The 18231-nt window shown below is 48.0% G+C and overlaps 1 protein-coding gene across 2 annotated transcripts; it reads right to left on the reverse strand.

Moving 5' to 3' along the window:
• Positions 1–2722: 2722 nt before the first annotated feature.
• GLRX (glutaredoxin) lies at positions 2723–11463 on the reverse strand. Of its 2 annotated transcripts, none has more exons than XM_036410136.2 (3): positions 11124–11463; positions 5495–5617; positions 2723–3864 (listed from the first exon to the last, which is right to left on the reverse strand). In XM_036410136.2, exons 1-2 carry the CDS (start codon positions 11343–11345, stop codon positions 5501–5503), a joined length of 339 nt encoding a protein of 112 aa, XP_036266029.1. In that variant the 5' UTR covers positions 11346–11463; the 3' UTR covers positions 2723–3864; positions 5495–5500. The 2 variants fall into 2 exon arrangements, with proteins under 2 accessions (XP_036266029.1, XP_036266028.1); XM_036410135.1 differs by having other exon boundaries at positions 2723–3869; positions 11124–11457.
• Positions 11464–18231: the final 6768 nt, after the last annotated feature.

Consider the following 18231-nt stretch of genomic DNA (forward strand, 5'->3'; position numbering starts at 1 on the left):
GGCTCGCCAGGAAAGTCACCTGGACATAGGAAATACAAGTCTCTGCATAGATAGAAGCCCATGTTTAAATACGATTTGTGCTTAAGGGACCAGGCCAGAATGCTCTTCCACCAATGAGTAAGATTAAATTCTGCCCCTTCCAATGTTCAATGTATTTAATAAGAAAATAGCCCTATTGATTTAAGAAAGGAATTTTATTTCAAATATATCAGGAGTCCAGTTCTTCCAAATATTTCCAGAACCACTAACAATTTCTATGGTGCAGTGAATTAGGGAGCATGGCTTTCTCTCACATCCATCAACACTCACTGCTCTCAGCCACATGGGCCCATTAGTGCCCATTGCTGCTTCTCCTTAAGGGCCATCTTTGGACAGCCTTGAGTTGGGGGCCAGTTCTGGCCGATGGGATGTGAGCAGAGGTGCGCACACCCCCTGGGGTGATGTGACTGTGGAGTCAGCATACCCACCCCTGGGCTGCTATGGGAAGTAGGCGTCTAGTATAATTTTATGTTTTTGTTCCAGCAGTTTAGCTATGGCAAATATATATGGGGTGTGGGGAACAGGAGTTGACTCGGGAGAGAGGGAAATGGAATTCCTGGGATGACAGAGAAGGGCATAGACCCCAGAAAGAGAGCGGTGCCTGGCTGCCCTGCACAGAGGGCCCGGATGATTGGAGCAGTGTCAACACGCTGAGGGCTCTCCTGTTGTGTGTTTTTAAACTTGAGGACAGAATGCCCAAATGAGCCTGAAGCAGATCCTTATCTGCACTTTGCTTGCCTTGTGCTGATGACAGTTCTGTTCACACTGCACACTAGCCAGCCACAGAAGAGGCACCTGCTCTGACCTGCTCCTGGAAGCTGGAGGTGGCTATGGCAGCAAAGAGTGCCCAGCAGCCCACTCCCATTGACCATCTATTCCGTGCTCACACAGTAGTCTCCCAACACCTGCCCGGTATTCCCAGGGGCTCACTCAGGACCACCCTCTGGTCAATTCCAGGGAAGCTGAGCCTCTGTTCAGCTTCTCTCCTCCCAGGGTCATTCATCTGATTGTTATATTGCCCTTTTCTTGCTGTTACGTTGGTGTTCGTTATTGCTTTTCTTTTTAAAAAAAATCTTTGTTGAAAGTATCACCTATGTCCCCCCTTCCCCCCATTGACCTCTTCTTTTTTTAAAAAAATCTTTGTTGAAAGTATCACCTATGCCCCCAACCCCCACCACAGGCCTTCACCATGCTGTTGTCTGAGTTCATGGGTTATGCATATATACAGACAAGTTCATTAGTTGATCTCTTCCTCCCGCCTTCCTTCCAAGGTTAAGACAGTCTGTTCCATACTTCTATGTCTCTGGATCTCCTTTTGTTCAGTTTATTTTGTTCACTCGATTACACACACGAGTGAGGTCATGTGGTACTTACTTTATCCGTGCCTTTCAAAACTAAACTGTATTGCTTAGGGGTATTGCAAGGAGTAAAACTATAAAGAGGAGCATCATGCCGAAACTGGTTTGGCTCAGTGGTAGAGCGTCGGTCTGTGGACTGAAGGGTCCCAGGTTCGATTCCGGTCAAGGGCATGTACACTGGTTGCGAGCACATCCCCGGTAGGGGGTATGCAAGAGGCAGCTGGTTGATGTTTCTCTCATTGACGTTTCTAGCTCTCTAGCTCTGTAAAAAATCAATAAAATATATTTTAAAAAAAACTATAAAGATGAGCATCAGAATGAGTACAACAGACACTATGTAGACTGCTCTGTGGAGGAAGGCAAGGACACACTGGGAAGGGGCCCATGGCCTCTCAGGTACTTTGTCCAGACTTTATAAACACTGTTCTATGGCTCCTTTGTTTCTTAACTCAGAAGGTGGATACCCAGGTTTTAATTTAAATAGGACTCTGCCTGTTTACACTCTAATATCTGTTTAAGACATTTTACGATGTTTTAAAATAGGATTAAGTACACATGGAACTGATAAATGTGTGGCAAGGACTAGGGTTTGGGAGGGGTGCAGGAGGAAAGACTTTGGTATCGTTTGACATGGTAAGCCACTGGCAGCTATTGCTTTGATAACATAGAACTTCTGTGTTAGGAACTGGGCATGCAACAATGTTCGAGTCCAGGCTCTTGCCTTTGAGCACAGTATTTCTGAATCTGGCAGGAGACCAGTACAGATTGATCAACTTCCATACAACCTGGGGAGAGTTGTCAAGTACCCAAATGCACAGTGCTTTAAGATTATAGAAGAGGGAATAATAGCTGCTTTTAGTAAATAAAAAAAAAATTAAAAAAAGCAGTGAGAAGAGAGGGTTATGTACAAGGGAGATCATTTGTAAATGAGTCTTGAAGGAGAAATTTGAAAATAGAGCAGAAGAGAAGAAACACAATGAGCAAGGATGCAGAGGTGTGAAAGCAAGTGCAGGTGATGGTCTGGAGTGGATTAAGGGCTGTGCAGGCTGCACACTGTATAACCTCCAGGGGGTGGCATTCATAGCTGTGCAGTGAGTGACCCACACAATATGCACCTTCCACCACAGTCTGGTTGAAGGAAGTGGCCAGGGCCCATAAAGGAAGGGAGAGAAAGCCAAAAATGTAAGGACATTTAGTGAGAAATTGAAAGATGGAATGTGCTATGGAAAAAAAAATTATTGAACCCTAAGCATTATTCAATAGGCTAGTGTTGACATATTCAAATTTGTCATTTCAATATGATTTTTAAAAAATCACATCAACCATTCTCAGTGAATAGCATGTACTTTTATTTATAATGGCAGGGGACAAACATGAATAAAGCTCCAAATTGATGTGTTCACATTAATTTCATTCCTTAAGAACCAAAAAAGTCAGTCATCTGTGATTACCAAAATATATTAGCCTTTCACCCTAGAGACTGAAAAAGGAAGCTAAGTTAATCTTGTAATTCTAGAACAAGCTTCATAATGAGGGATTCTTAAGTTTTCATAGAGTGTGGGATAAAAGGTGATAAGACCATTTAAGACAGTGTTCCTCCTCAAGTGGAGCTACTTTCACAGACATTCTTGGAAAGATGGGAGCTGCAAGATTTTTATGATAACGTTTTAACTTTAACTTTTGCTCATCACCTAACATTCATGCACACATGAGCAGGATCCTCTCACAAATCAGTGTTGCCACATGATCACAGCATCTGCACGTGGACCTCCGAGCCCTGTAGACCCAGTAAAGCCCCACTGTGCTTAACGTCTCGTGTGGCACTTCTCACATCGGCCCTCAGACCCTTCCCAGGACTGTTGAGCATTTCCTATGACCTCTGAGCTGTCAAGGTTCAGAGCACGAGTTCAGAGCAGTGATTCTCAAGATAGGATACGGGGAGACATATGGAGTTGGGAAAGCACATTCAAAATACCTATGGACTTCAAAATGCAGACTAGAAATTCAAACTCCACAAACTGATGTTTGGGCAGTCACGTACAATGAACTATCAGTTCATCCTAGGGAGCCTGGGATAAACTGGTTGGGAAACACTGGCTTAGAGGTGGGAGTCCTGGCACAACCACAACAGTTAGTAAGAACCACATGCAACAGAGAAAGAACTTTGGGTCCGTGAGGGATTCCTGAGCCATAACTTGTCCCGGTCTATTGAAACCCAGGGGCCGATCCGGAAGAAACCCGAAGACGCCCATCCACATCTCAGACCTGTGGGTCCACTCTCAATAGAGTTGAAAGAAGAAAAGCTTGTTTTTGCTGAGAACGCTCCCATTTTTTTTTTTTTTTGTTTAGATATTTCAGAAGATTAAGTAATCAGTTGCTGGGTAAAGTTCGCCCCAGATCCATCCACCAGAAGTGCTGCCACCATTCACAATGCCATCCTGCTCTCAAGGGAGACATCAGCCTGGGTCTGCTCTGCCAGAAAAAAAAAAGACAGAGAATTATATTTTCTTGCAAAGGTGAATTCCCCTCAGTTCTCTTTCATCACCAGAACACGTACTCCTGTTATTTATACACAATCCATTACAGGTGGCCTTGAAAGTATCTGTCAGCAAAATACTGAGAGCATATCATGCTGAAGGGCAAAGCAAATAAAGAGGCCTTGTGAATATGGGGACCTCATAGTTGGGGAAATGGTATTTCCCATATTCCCAGAAGAGTCATTTGTTTTCTTCCATTCTTAATCTAAGCCTAGACTGCTAAAAAATAAAAATTAAAAAATTAAAAAATTTAAAAAAAATGGTGCTCTAGAATAGATAACATGTGGCACCCCAACTAATTGAATTTTGAGAGCTTTAGTACATGGGGTTTGGCTGGAAAGCTACTAACACAGACATAGTAGTCACCTGCTGTGATGATGTCATAGAATTGTCTAGAAAATTTATAATAGTGATTTTTATTTCAAAGGATTCATTTGTATTTTTTCCGAACTCTTTTTGTTGTGGTTATTCTGAGTAACCACCACTAAGCATATATACTCATTGCTCAAGGCTACATTATTAAATAACCCTCAAAGAACATTTTGGTTTTAAGAACCAGAAATGTCTCTTTTGACTAAAAAACCACCACCAAGTCTGTGTCTGAGTCTGTGGAACTGGACTAGTTAGAGGCTAGCTAGCATTAAGGGGAGCTGAGGAAGAAGGGGGCTCAACAGACCCCAAAAGTATCCTGGTTCCTTTCTAAGGGGTTCATTGCCCTGTGGTTTTCTATTCAGCCAAGAATACCCCTTAGGCCAGTGGTCGCCAACCTTTCAGACCTCATGGACCAGCAGTAGTCTGCGGACCATAGGGTGGCGACCGCTACTTTAGGCTACCAATTTAGAAAACTTCTATTTTGGTGTTTGGGAAGCCCTTCAATTGAAATTGAGTTGCAGTGTGAACACAGATGAAGCACACATTACCTTCATTTCACATTGCAATTGTTATCATCTGAATTGCTTAGCATGGCCTGTGAGCTCTGGCCTCTGCCCACATTTGTTACTAATCTCGTTTCTCACTGCCCTGCTCTTGCTTTCTCATTCTTGAATTTTCTATACTGACCACCTCAGGGCCTTTGCACTCGCTATTTCCTCGGTCAGAAAGCCTCTCCTGCTTCATCTTTACTTGACTGTCACAAGATCTGAACTCAGCCGGCCCCTCTCAGAAAGACCTGCTCTTACCATATTAGCTAAATTTGCTCCCCCACCCCTGCCATGTTCTGTCACATTAGTCTCTTCATTTGTTTCATGAATTACTTACTTTTTATCTGCCCACCTCTCTAGAATATAAGGTTCATGTTATCTTTTTGTTCATCACTATATTCCCAGGGCCTTGTGTAGTGTCTGGCACATAGTAAATGCTCAATATTTGTGAAATGAAGGTTGAGTGAAATGATGTCTCCCATTGGCACAATCCCTTTGTAAAAAGGGAAGTTAATAAATGACATTACAGTGCCTCAGACCACTCTAAACCATCCTGTACCTAGCCTTCCATGAAAAAACATGGCAGTAGAATTCCACCTTCTCCTAGTGTTCCCGGTCCAGCATCCTACCTGTGACTCACCTGTAATTACAACTGTAGAGCTCCCATTTCTATCAGCCGCACCTTCAGTTCCCCGCTTCTATCCATCTCTACTAGATCACTGCATCCACCTATACACTCTTTCCCGATAAAGATTCGAGGTACCTAAAAAAAAAAAAGCAAACAAGCCAGGTCAATTAAGGAACTTAATTATTAGCTTAGCGAGAATGACATGTTTCCCTCTCTCTAAATATTTGCCACAGTCCAAGCTATTCAAATCATTTTACAATCTCCTCATGTATATTCTTTTTTTGTTTAAATATATTTTATTTATTTTTTACAGAGAGGAAGAGAGAGGGATAGAGAGTTAGAAACATCGATGAGAGAGAATCATCGATCAGCTGCCTCTTGCACACCCCCTACTGGGGATGTGCCCACAACCAAGGAACATGCCCTTGACCGGAATCGAACCCGGGACCTTTCAGTCCCCAAGCCGATGATCTATCCACTGAGCCAAACTGGTTTCGGCACAATCTCCTCATGTATATTCTTACAGGACAAAATTTTATTCTGAGGATTAAAGAATGTTTTTAAGCCACATATCTTTCAGATTGAATATGCTGTGCATGAGATTGCCTAATTTGTCAGTGATTTAAAGTTTTCACTCTACCAGGTATAACTGAACAGCGTGGCTCAGTGGTTGAGTGTTGACCTGAGAGGTCATGGTTTAATTCTAGGTCAGGGAATATGTCCTGGTTGCGGGCTCAATCCCTGGTGTAGGGCATGCAGGAGGCAGCAGATCAAGGATTCTCTCTAGTCATTGATGTTTCTATCTCTCCTTCTCCCTTCCTTTCTTAAGACAATAAAAATATATATATTTTAAAAATGAAATAAAATTTTCACTTTATAGAAACATTTCTGGGAGGGAATTTTGATTGGCTACAGCTGGACCATCACCCTGATTGACTTCTGGTGTCTGTGCAGCTGGGCCCTTAATGCAGTGGTTTGCAGTGTAAATATCTGTATTCTCCAATGGTCTTAGGCCAGGGGGCTTCAAACTTCTCTCATTAGGAGAATCACCTGGTGGAGGTGTTAAAACACAGATTCCCGGATCCCAACTATAAGAAGTGCTATCAGGAATCTGTGTTTTAACACCTCCACCAGGTGATTCTCATAATGAGAGAAGTTTGAAAACCCCTGTCTTAGGCTCTGCATCAGCGGTTCTCAACCTGTGGGGACAAAACCCACAGGTTGAGAACCTGCTAGCAGGGTCACCTAAGACCATCGGAAAACACAGACATTTACATCATGATTCATTAACAGTAGCAAAATTACAGTCATGAAGTAGCAACGAAAATAATTTTATGTTTGGGGGTCACCACAACATGAGGAACTGTATTAAAGGGCGGCGGCATTAGGAAGGTTGAGAACCACTGCCTTACTGTGAGCCAGGGCCAGCAGGAAGGAATTTGTTTCCAAATATAGCTGGCAAAGTATTTGCATTAGGTCTTTGCCCCTGAATTTTAGATCCACCATTTATCAGTCAGCTCCCTCCTTCGTGAGCTCTGTCCTCAGCTGGGAAAGGCATGGTGGTGTCCAGTCTCTTTCAATTCCCGGCCCGTCCTAGGATGTATTAGTGCAGTTATACATCCTTGATCTGCTGCCTGGGAGCCACAGCCACTCCTCTGCTTTCATTTCACACCTGCAACAGTGCATCACACAAGGCAAGCCAGACCGATGCAGCCCTTATGCCTGACACGTTCGTTCATCTCCAGTCACCTGCAAGCTCCTGCCCAGCTGCGGGGAGCAGGCACACTCCAGAATTCCAGAGGGCTTTGGGGATCCTGAGGGAGGAAGAAGTCCTCTCATGGTGGCCTGGACAACTTCCGGGCGAAGGGCTGGTCCTGTTCCTGAGCCAGGAACACCCCAGGAGAGGCGAAAGACAAGAAGTGGTAAAAATATTTTCATGGGGGGACAATGGTAAGATATGTACACATATAATACCTTAATAAAAAAATTAAAAAAAAAAGAATTTTCAGAGCTTTCGGCTTTCCTTGAAAGCCATGGTAATTCAAGTAAACTTTCTAAAAAGTGAGCCGAATTACTTCAGGTAAGTCCTTACATTATTTTTATTAAGGGATCTGGCCAAGTCAATGTGGTTCAATAGATGAGTGTCAACCTATGAACCAGCAGGTCATAGTTCTATACCTGGGAGTGCAGGAGGCAGCCAATCAATGGTTCTCTCTCATCATTGATGTTTCTACAATAGCTCTCTCTCCCTCTCCGTTCCTCTCTGAAATCAATAAAAAAAAAAATGTTACAGCAAAAAAATTTTTGAAAGGAAAAAAGGGGGGGGCGGGGCAGTCTTGGTGGAAGTGGACTTTAAAAATTAAGGCCAAATATTTAAAAAGAAGTCCAGATATTTCCTGTGCCCTGAGAGCGGGTAAGAGCACGCAGGGCTGCGTGCCAGAGAGGAAGCCGGGCGCTGCCTGCTCCCCCGGAGCACAGCCTGGGCGGGGCTTTGCAGGTGGGCGGAGTCATCCAGGCACCGTTGCTTTTCTGCGGCTGAAAGAATAGCCACAGACAGTTGAGGTCAGAAGCCTAAGTGTTCCCCTGGGTCCTGGCCATTACTTCAGAGAAAATAAAGCTTCCCCCACAAATTGGTGGGGCCTTTTGGCTTCTGTCTCCCCCGGAAAACTCGGCTGTGGTGAGTTGTACCAGTAAATAGAGCAGAATCCTAATGTAGTTCTAATATACTGCAGCACTCCTGTGGAAGGCAGTGCCTAATGAAATAAAGATCAACTGATTTCTATACTAGATTGTATTGTATGAGGAGGAGATGTTGGCATTCTAGAATTTCTAATCTTTGCAAAAAGAAGTCAGCCATTGTCACCACTCCTACAGCTTGCCATCTGTCCACCTGGGAGTGGGGTGTTGGCCAGAAGGGTGTGAGCTAAATCAGTAGGAGTCCTGAAGGACCAGGAGTCCTCTTTTCAGACAGTGGAACGCACAACCGGCCTGCCAACAGATCTCTCTACACACACACACACACACACACACACACACACCAGTTTCCCCCCAATTTCTGATACAGGAGATCTGAGTTGGGGCCAGGAATTTGCTTTTTCAGTAAGTTCCCAGGTGATGCTACTGCTGCTGCTTCAGGGATTGTGTTTGCAACAACCAGGTGACACTGAGCATCTGTTCCTTCCTCCCAGGGTAACTGAGAGGTCAGAACCCCACAGGCCTACAGCAGCCTCCAGGTGTCTTAGACAGGCCCGAAACTCCACCAGCCGTCTCCAGGGTGGAGCTCTGTGTCCATCCTCTGGCAAGGGAGCTGGTGGGCCTGAGAGCCAAAGGCCCCCTGGCTCTTACACCGCCCTCTAGTGTCCGCAGCCCCCAAACCACCTTAAAGCCACCAGGTACAAGCATCACCAAAGGGAGCTGAATTACAGGCTGTACCCGCCAGAGGTGTGTGTGTGTGTGTAGGTGTCTGTGGTGGCAAAAGAGGAAACTTGATTCATCTGAGGAAGGAAGAGTCACCCTCAGTGCCTGCCCCTCCTGGCCCCATCCGCTTTTTCTGGGAACTTGAGTCTAACTGTCAAGAAAGAGAGACAGCTCTTACCATAAGCAAGTTGGTAGGAGAAGTAAGAGTCTCCAGTCCCCAGCTTCAGCTAGGAGGCATTGTCTGTGCTGTAAGGTTACTCAGCTGTGGCCGTTTTTATTTCAAAGGACTAACCAGTGGTCGGCAAACTCATTAATCAACAGAGCCAAATATCAACAGTACAACGATGGAAATTCCTTTTGAGAGCCGAAAACCGACTTCTGCACATGGGCCACGGGTCTGTACGTGCGCACCCGCACGTGGTATTTTGTGGAAGAGCCACACTCAAGTGGCCAAAGAGCCGCAGTTTGCCGACCACTGGTCTAGCAGCTGCAGGAAGAGGTTCGTTTTCTCCTGTAAAGAACAGGTGCTGCCCAGCTGAAAACCGTAGCTCCCAAACCTTGTTGCAAATTGGAATTGCCTGGGGATCTTTTCTTTGGATAGAAAATAAAACTTTCCCCTAGCTTTCATGAAGTGCGGTTGACCAATTGTATATATTAAGGTACGAAATATCACGATTTGCTTATATAGACACTACAATGATTACCACAGTTAATACACCCATCGCCTCACACAGTTAACGTGTGTGTGTGTGTGTGTGTGTGTGTAGTGAGAACAAGATCTCTTTGCAAATGTCAAGCGTACATATAATATTATCAACTATTGTCACCCTGCTGAACATTAGATTGCTAGAACTTACTCATCTTATAACTAAATGTTTGCACCCTTTGACCTAGGGATCTTTAAAATCCCTGAGGCCTGACACAGTGATTTCATTGCTTTGGTTTGGGATATGATGTGGGCATGGGGGTTTTATTTTTTATTAAAGCTCCTCAGGTGATTCTAACGTGTAGCAGCATTTGGGAACCAATGGCCAAGAGGGACCCGGCACAAAGAAGGCCTTGGCAGTATTTGCCTGACTCTTTCCTCTCACAGCCCAGCTGCGGGGTGGGGGTGAGGGGTAGGGACTAAGCCAAGCAGCAAGTCTCTCTGCTCCAGGACCTTCCAGAGACAAGAGTCCCCCGCCCACAGCTGGGGCCCGGGAAGCAAGGGGGGAACCCAGGTCGCCTCCCTCTGCACCAGGGAAAAACCTCCGTATTTTCCGTGAGAGCCCTGGGAAAACCCGGTGAGCCAAACTCTCGTGGAACTAGGACATGTGCTTCTGCAACCCTGTGCCCTAGAATGGAAAGGGATTGGGTGAGAGCTGGAGGGACATCATGCACCCCAGCTGGCACCAGGCCTGGTGCAGGCAGCCTGGGTGGGTGGGCACCCCGCAAGAAGCCTTATCAGACAGGGGACAGCCATTCCTAGAGGGTCCCCCGGTCCATTCACAGCAAAGGAAATGCAGAGGTGGCTGCTCTAGGCTTGCAGCAGTGAGGAGGTCCTTGGCTCAGAGGGGGTGACCTGCCCAGGATCACACAAGCCACTGAGAGAGCCAGGCCGGAACTCTGGCCTCTTGACTTCCTCCTCCTTGGAAAGGCCTAAAAACACTGCCTCATGTAGAACAAGGGGCACATGAATAAGCCTTTTTGATTCATTAGATTTTTTTTCCAGTGGGAGGCGTTAGATAAGGGAGAATGAGCAAACTGGATTGGCGTCAGAGAGAGCCTAGAGAACAGACGGAAGGGCAGCAATCCCACGTGGCCACCTGAGAACAGAAGGGCACACAGGACCTTCTCGTGGACAACAGAAATGTACAGATCCCACTGGGCCCCTTCTCCCTGCCGCCCACCCCAGCCCTGCAAGCTTCAAACTCCCCACAGCATGCTGAAAACAGAGCCTCCGCTCACTCCCCACACCCGGGACAGCTGCTGGGCCCACGGACCCTGGCCCGGGTCCTGGGCCCTTGGCTGCAGGCCCGCTGCCCAGGCCAGGGAGCAGTGTCCGCTCCCCGCCCTCCCGGGGCCTTCAGTGACTGACGGGTGGAGCCCTGGCGGCGTCCTAGAGAAAAGCACAGGCGAACCCTTTCAGGGCCCTAACTAACAAGAAAAAGGAATCGGGTATCCATCTCCCCCTCCCGCTCCCCCGCCCCCTCCCCGGCCTTTCGGAACAAAACCCCGGGCTCACCGTTCTGGCTCCAGTGAGTTGCTGCAGGTAATCCTGAACCCGCTCTGTGTTCCTGGTGACTGTGATATCCACGAACACCAGCGACTCCTTTTTGAAGGGGTACTGCAGGAGGATCTCCTGGGTCCGTTTGCAGAAGGGGCAGGTGGGCTTCATGAACACCACCATCCTCCTGGGCTTGAGGTGGCTGTCCACGAACTCTTGGGCCGTGCAGGTGGGCTGCATCCTGGGGGGTGGGGGGGTGCTCCTCCTCGCAGGGCAGGTACTGCTCAGGAGTAAGAATGGAGGCCCCGTCAGCTGGCTCTCATTTAAAGGAACCTCCCTGGAGGAGGAGTTTGCCCCATTAGCCTGGCGTGCTTGATTTTTAAAGGGACAGCCCGCCGCCAAGTCATTGCACCCTGAGGTGATTCACCAAGGAATGCATACTATTTGCATTTCGTCTGTAGCTGGGCTCGGGGTGTCATTGTCTCGGCGCTACCAGGGGCGCCTGTTCCTTCCGTGGCAGGAAGCAGGGCCAGAACACTCTCACAGCTCGGACCCTCCCCAGGGAGGCGTCTGAGCCGCCGTGACCTCCTTGTGTAAAATCTTTGTGTGCCCTCGGGGAGAGATGGTTCTAAAAAACGAGTGTGCAAACAGAATAATTCAAGAAATAGGATGCATTGAAATCTCCTTACAGGAAGTGAAACTAAAATTGTGACTGGTCTTGAGGTTGTTCTCTGGGCTGTTTTCTTAGCCTGCACAGGGCTTTTTGTTATTGTTACTGTGAGTGTTTCAATGGGATGTTTCAATGAAGTGTTTCAATGGAATGATTTTACAACATTTAAAAATCTGGGGATTTCATAAAAGAATCTGGTCTTGTTGTTCTCTGGAAAGTCAGGTCTGACGAAACAGCTGGCAGCAGCTGGGGCCGAGTAGCTGTTGTCCACACTGGGCGGGATGATGCTCTGCCTGCCCTGGGGTGCCCATGCTCACCCAGGTCAGCTCTGACCCCCTCTGTGTTCGGTAAGTTCCATAAGCAAACCAAAGGCCAGCCATCCCCTTCCACAGTGACATCTTTTGCACAAGAAGTTTTGAGGCAGAAGAGTTAGATGTTAGAATTTATTTATTTTTGACAAGTGGGAAAAGGGAAACGGAGGCACATGGTCAGAGACAGACAAGCTAAGCAATCTACAGCTGAGCTAGTAAATCATAGATCATATCTTCTTACTTTCCCTAATCAAAGACGCTGGGAACAAACAGTTTACACCCCTCCTCCCTAACCGGAGAGTAAATAGCTTACATCATGCTGGTCAGGGAGATAGAAAACAGAGAGCCCATTAGTGCCAGCCAAACACCAGGACAGATAAAGTCAGGGGAATACGTAACAACAACAAAAACCATCAGACTAAACCAAATCCAACACAGAGGCGAAGCTGACCAGGGAATGACCCTAGTCCCTCTACACACTCGTTTGGTTCGTTAACATATTAAAAAACATAACATAACAAACACACCTAGAAAGCTGATGAATATGCTGCTGAAACCTTCCCACCTGCAAGAGAGAGAAAAGCCCTCAAGGCCAAGGATGCCAGCTGAGGCGTCTTTCCATTTTCTTTCTCCTAAATTCTCACTGTCCCCAGCTTTAAGAAATACACTCTTAAATCCCCCTGGCCTCCTGCTGTGGGATCTTTCCTGCCGGCTGGCCCAGTCCCCATCCAGGAACAGTTTTACACTGAAACCTGGAGTATCTTCCGAGAGGTGTGGCGGGTCAGACCTGGACTTCCCCACGGACTGCCCCGTCTGTGGAATCCCAAGCCTCGTGTGGTTTCTCAAGGGAAGGAAGGGGACTCCTGCAAACTGCTCTAATTATTACTGAAATTAACCGGCAAAATGGGAAACGCCTGTTCCGAGTAGCACAGAGGGCACTAAGAAGTGAGATCTCTGCCAACAAGACGAAGGTGTGGGGCGAGCAGGCCCAGGGCACTTGTTGGCCAGGGCTTGGCACTTCTCAAGCCTTAGCTTCATCTCCCTCCTACATAAGCTCTTGGGAGAGTCTGGTCATCTCTCTTCTTTTTCTTCCTTTAGCGCGGACTCCTGTGGCCAATCCCTTCCTGAGGCAGGGTCTCTGCAGGACCCTCGGAGCTGTCTCCCCCTGCTCGCCGGCCCTGGTCAGCAGCACACCTCGTAGCTGGCTGCCCCTCCGCGCCTTGCTCTCCTCAGTGTCTGAATTCACTTCTCCTTCTCTGTTGAATCCTATTCCTCATCATGTGACTGCTCCCTTTGTAAAAACCAGAAACACCACCTTCTATCTCATTTGGCCCTGCTTTCCTGCCTCCATTCTTTTTTCTTAACGGACACGTTTCAAGAAGTTGGCTATTGTGATTGCTTTCTGGCCTTTCCTCGCTTCCCGCTCGCTCCTCACCTCAATGCAATCTGACATCCTTTTCATCCTTCCTGCTGAGGTCCCTTTGGCCAGCATCCATCAGGCTAAACCATCTTGTAGTCAAGTGTGCTGACTCAGACAAACTCAGAAGTAAGTGTAGGTAGGTGTGGAGTTTTGGGTAAACTGGTGGGGTAGGCCTCCAGAGTGTTTGCACAGGATCGCGGAGGCTGGGGTGTGGAGGGCCACGGGCCACCCCTGAAGAAGGCCTTTGTATGAGGGACTCTGTGAGACAAGGAACACAAGCAGATGGCAAGGACGGGGTGTCTGCTCCGTGTCTGAGGAAATGCTGTGGCTTCCGCTGAGTGGAGAACTTAAAGCGTAGGCTGCCCTGCTGTGTTGGCATAGCGAGGGTGGATGGCGGTGGCCCATCAAAGACGTGCTAGTGCACCAGGACCCAGGCCACGTGTGGCTCCTCTAGGAAGGACCCCTGAATACGTATGTCTTTTCCATGTTGGATGGGGTGCCCCTCAGCTGAGCTCACACAGCATGCTGTGCCCAACTCATTCCATGCCATCGCTCTTTTTTATTCCTTTTCTTTCACCTGCACGGAGCTCAGGGAAAGGGCTTTCATCCCTGTATTATCAGAGGCCAGATACACACTGGTCCTTATCCATCCAACCATGCATCCATGCCCCACACACTTACTAGTCCACCATTCTGGGCCAGACACAAAGATCAATCAATCACATGTAGTCCAGTCATAAGGAAATTATAGTCTAGTGGAGGGCAGAGACATGGACAATGGACGCAGTGGTGTGGAGTTTTCTAGTTGGTATAACAAAGTATGGATGGGCACTAGGGCAACCAAAAGAGAGTGGTGATTAGGGGAAGGGGACAAAGGAGAGCTAGACTGAATTTGGAGAAGGTGACATGTTTGTGAGTCTGCAAGGCAGGTGGGGGCCCTGCAGGCAGAGTAGCAGGAACAGCAGGAATGACATCGCAGTAGTATTGAGTATAGCTGTGTGTGGATAGAGCATGGGGAGTTGAGATGGGAAGAGACAGCTGGAGAGCAGGCAGAGGATGCGTGTCCTTTACCAAGCTAAAGGATGGGGACTTTACACCCAGGAGTGAGGAGCCATTACAGGTATGTTTAAAGCACGAGCAGATTTGCAGCTAAACATTAGTTGAATTAAGGATTTTCTGGCGTGATCGTGGCCATTTCAGTCCCTAACAAGAAATGACCAGTTAGGTAGGCTGCTGTAAGTGAATGAGCCGCCGTGCCAGCAGCCTTCAGACACGTGAAGATGCTGGCTGGTGGTTGTTTCCATTTTCAGTCTGGTCTTATTTGAGGCTCACTCTCTGGACCTCTCTAGATTTGACCAGGACGACGAACTCGACTCTAACTGTAGATTCTAACTCTGGATCCAACCACAGAGGACTCTGACGGTAACCCCAGGTGTAGTAACTCTGGTCAGATGTTTCCTCCCCTCTCTCCTCTGGGTGGGAGAGCTCGGTGCCGAACGCATTGACACCGACAGCGACCATTTACTCTGCATGCACCGAGTGCCAGGAGCCTTACACGCATCCTCTCCCCTCCTCGCCGAATCTTTGAATGGCAGATACTTTAGGCCCCAAGCCAACTAGAGGAATAAGGAGAGAGGGTCCCTGACTTGAAGGACCCGAAATTCAACCAAGGTCAGGGGTGGAGGCTGCTTTCCAGTGAGCTCCACCATATATCTGGAAGGTCTTTCTTGTTGCCTCCTTTCCCAGGGTCCAGACTCAGTTTTGATGTGGTGTGTCACCCACTAATGCTGGTGGCCTGAGAGGCCTCGGGTCCCTCTGAGGTTTCTTGCTGTCACTTAAGTTGGAGACTGTGCCCTTGAGCTCTCTAGGTGTTTCACACAAGGTCTTGTTTTGGCTATTGGCTCATGGGAGGGAATAACCCCTATTCCTCTTTTCTCCTTTGGCTAATCACATCAGGCAAACCAAACTAAGCCCTTCATTTAGTTTGAATTTATCGATATTAGGAATCTCTTTATTGGGGCATAAAAGAGAAAAAGTGGCATATGTTCTCTTTCCCAACCCTCGGTGCCAAGGTAGAACATCTCACAGGGCATCAGACCAGTCTCCTTTGGGATGGGCGTGGTTGGGGGAGATGGAGGGTTAAGGATTCCCCTGAGGCTGCGATTGGATTTCCTCAGCAGGGTCCTGGAGTGTTCTGATGGAAAGCACATAGACCTACTTGTCAGAGCATCGTGTGAACAAGCATCATATAATACCTGTTTTTGTCGCTCCAGCCTCTAACCATACTTACTGACTCAAATATCTTAGGTAGAAAGTAACTGGTGTGATTAGGGGGTTGCTTTTCCCGGCTGTCGGGATGCTGGAGGTGGGAAGAGGCTCAGTGACCCAGGGCTTGGGGAGAGTGTCTCTGAGATTCTCCTGGTCTTCCCTCGGGATTGCAGACTGCTGCAACTGCTCTGAGCACCGTCCTCACACACTGTGTTGTAAGGAAGTGCGGGGGCAGGGGCTGGCACAAGCAGGGAGTTCCTTCTTCCATGCTTTTCCCTAGCAGACTTCCTGGCTGTTGAGGAGGACCAGACAAGAGACAGAAGACTCTAGACTGACTCGTGGCTGTAACAGCCACACGTGGGCGCAGGCTGGAGAGGACTCAGGTGAAACAGTAGAAGATGAGAGAGAAGGGGGAGAGGTTCCTGTCAAAACGAAGGTGGAAAACTGGCTCAGTGGTTGGTTTTAAAAAAGGATAATGAAAACAGGTACGCCCGTGCATGCCCCACAATGGGATCAAGTCTGCACCCTTGTACCCTTGACCAGAATCGAACCTGGGGCCCTTCAGTCTGCAGGCTCATACTCTATCCATTGAGCCAAACTGTCGAGGGTGCAGGCTTTTAAGCAAGCCCTTGGTGGCTGCTTGGCTGCAAGACTGACTACACCTGAGCAGCAGGGTCAGGGCGCTGAAGAAAGCACCCACGATTAGGAAACATAAAGCCGCCTCAGGCCTTTCTTGGGAAACGCAACTTTAGCTAAAATGACTCTGCAAGTAAGCAAGGAGTGTATGAGCAGGGAGGCGGTACTGGAGGAGAGCCACCCACCAGGCCGATGACTTACCGTGAGTCGGGAACATGACACTAACCCTTCTGGATCGCCTGGCGTGCAGCGTGCCTCATGCAGAGGTGGGAGCCACATGTATGCACAGCTGGTTGTGAAAAAAATTCCTCACACATGAGCTGAGATGCTTGGAAGAAGTGATTCACTCGGGGACAAAACGGCTTTAATGGGGAAGGACAGCTTGTTCCGGCCTTAATGGGGAAGGACAACTTGTCCCAGCTGGCATTTGGAATGACTTGTCCCAAGTGCTTGGGGTAAAACGGGAAGCAGCTAAAACTGGGAAGTATAGATCTGAGCTGATGGTAACAACTGAATATCATCACCAGGAGGGTTAAGGGATGAATCAAGAGGAGTCACCATGCTCCCAGCCCATGAATTTTCCCTCCATTTCTTTGTGCCCAGCATCCTTTACCTGGATAACAGCTCTCAGGCTCCATGATTCCTCCAGAATATGAGGTTCAATTGATGCGAAGTGTATTTGTAACAAAAATCTTCTTCAGTGGGCTTCTGGTTAATAAATTTTGGATGTCCAATGGATGAAAGAGGATGTAGTTGTTAATGATAACTAGATAGGGAAGAATGTGCTGGGTTTTCTAGGGTCTAAAACAGGAGGTCTCGGCTCGATTCCCCGATTCTCCATCAGAGCACAGGCCCCAGCTCCAGGCTCAGTCTCCAGTAGGGGATGTGCAGGATGCAGCCAATCAATGTTTCTCTCAGTGATGTTTCTCTCTCTCCCTCTCCCTTCCTCTTTCTGAAATTAGTAAAAACATATTTAAAAAAAAAAAATACCTGCCTAGGCTTCATCCTGGACCTCACTCTGGGCCCACTGAATCGGAACCCCTGGGGTGCACGCTCCCGCCCAAGACCTTAGGAAGCCCCACCCCAAGAGGTCCCCTCTGTTCTTGCCCAGAGCAGAACATTCCCTTGGTGCTCAGACTCCCCTGCCAAACCTGGGGAAGCTCACTGAACCTGAGAGGTGCCTTTTCACAGTGACATTAAGCCCACAAAACGGGCTCAGGTCTCTGGGTAAGCAGGGCCCTTGCCTCTGTTTCCCCCCTCCCCTCCCCCCCAATATATTTTTATTCATTCCAGAGAGGAAGAGACAGACAGAAACATCAATGATGAGAGAGCCTCATTGACGGGCTGCTTCCCGCATGCCCCCTACTGGGGATTGGCCCCAACTCAGGCATGTGCCTTTGACGGGAATCGAACCTGGGACCACCTTTCAGTCCACAGGCCAATGCTCCATCCACTGAGCCAAATCGGCTAGGACCCTCGCCTCTCTTTGAAAGCCTCCCTTATTTATTTGTGGAACGTATTTCCCCTTATAAAGGGCAAAGATTTGTTGAGGGGGATGTGCACCATAGCAGTTGCCAGAAACTTCCCCTACACAGGAAAGAGGACAGACCTTTGTGTTCTGAGTTCTGGATGCCCTGTCCGGGCTGGGGAAGCGGCCAGCATTGTGCTATTTTGCACTTTAGAATGGAGACATTAATTGAAATGTAAGGAGGAGATGGAGCGAGGAGGGGGTGGGAAGTGGATTTTGAGGGGAAGAAGGGAATGTCCAAGTTCCAATGGCAGAGAAAGGGTGACAGATCTTGAGTAGCAGGGTTCTGTGTG

The sequence above is a fragment of the Pipistrellus kuhlii genome, unplaced genomic scaffold (genome assembly GCF_014108245.1).
Source record: "Pipistrellus kuhlii isolate mPipKuh1 unplaced genomic scaffold, mPipKuh1.p scaffold_m20_p_4, whole genome shotgun sequence".
Taxonomy (NCBI): domain Eukaryota; kingdom Metazoa; phylum Chordata; class Mammalia; order Chiroptera; family Vespertilionidae; genus Pipistrellus; species Pipistrellus kuhlii.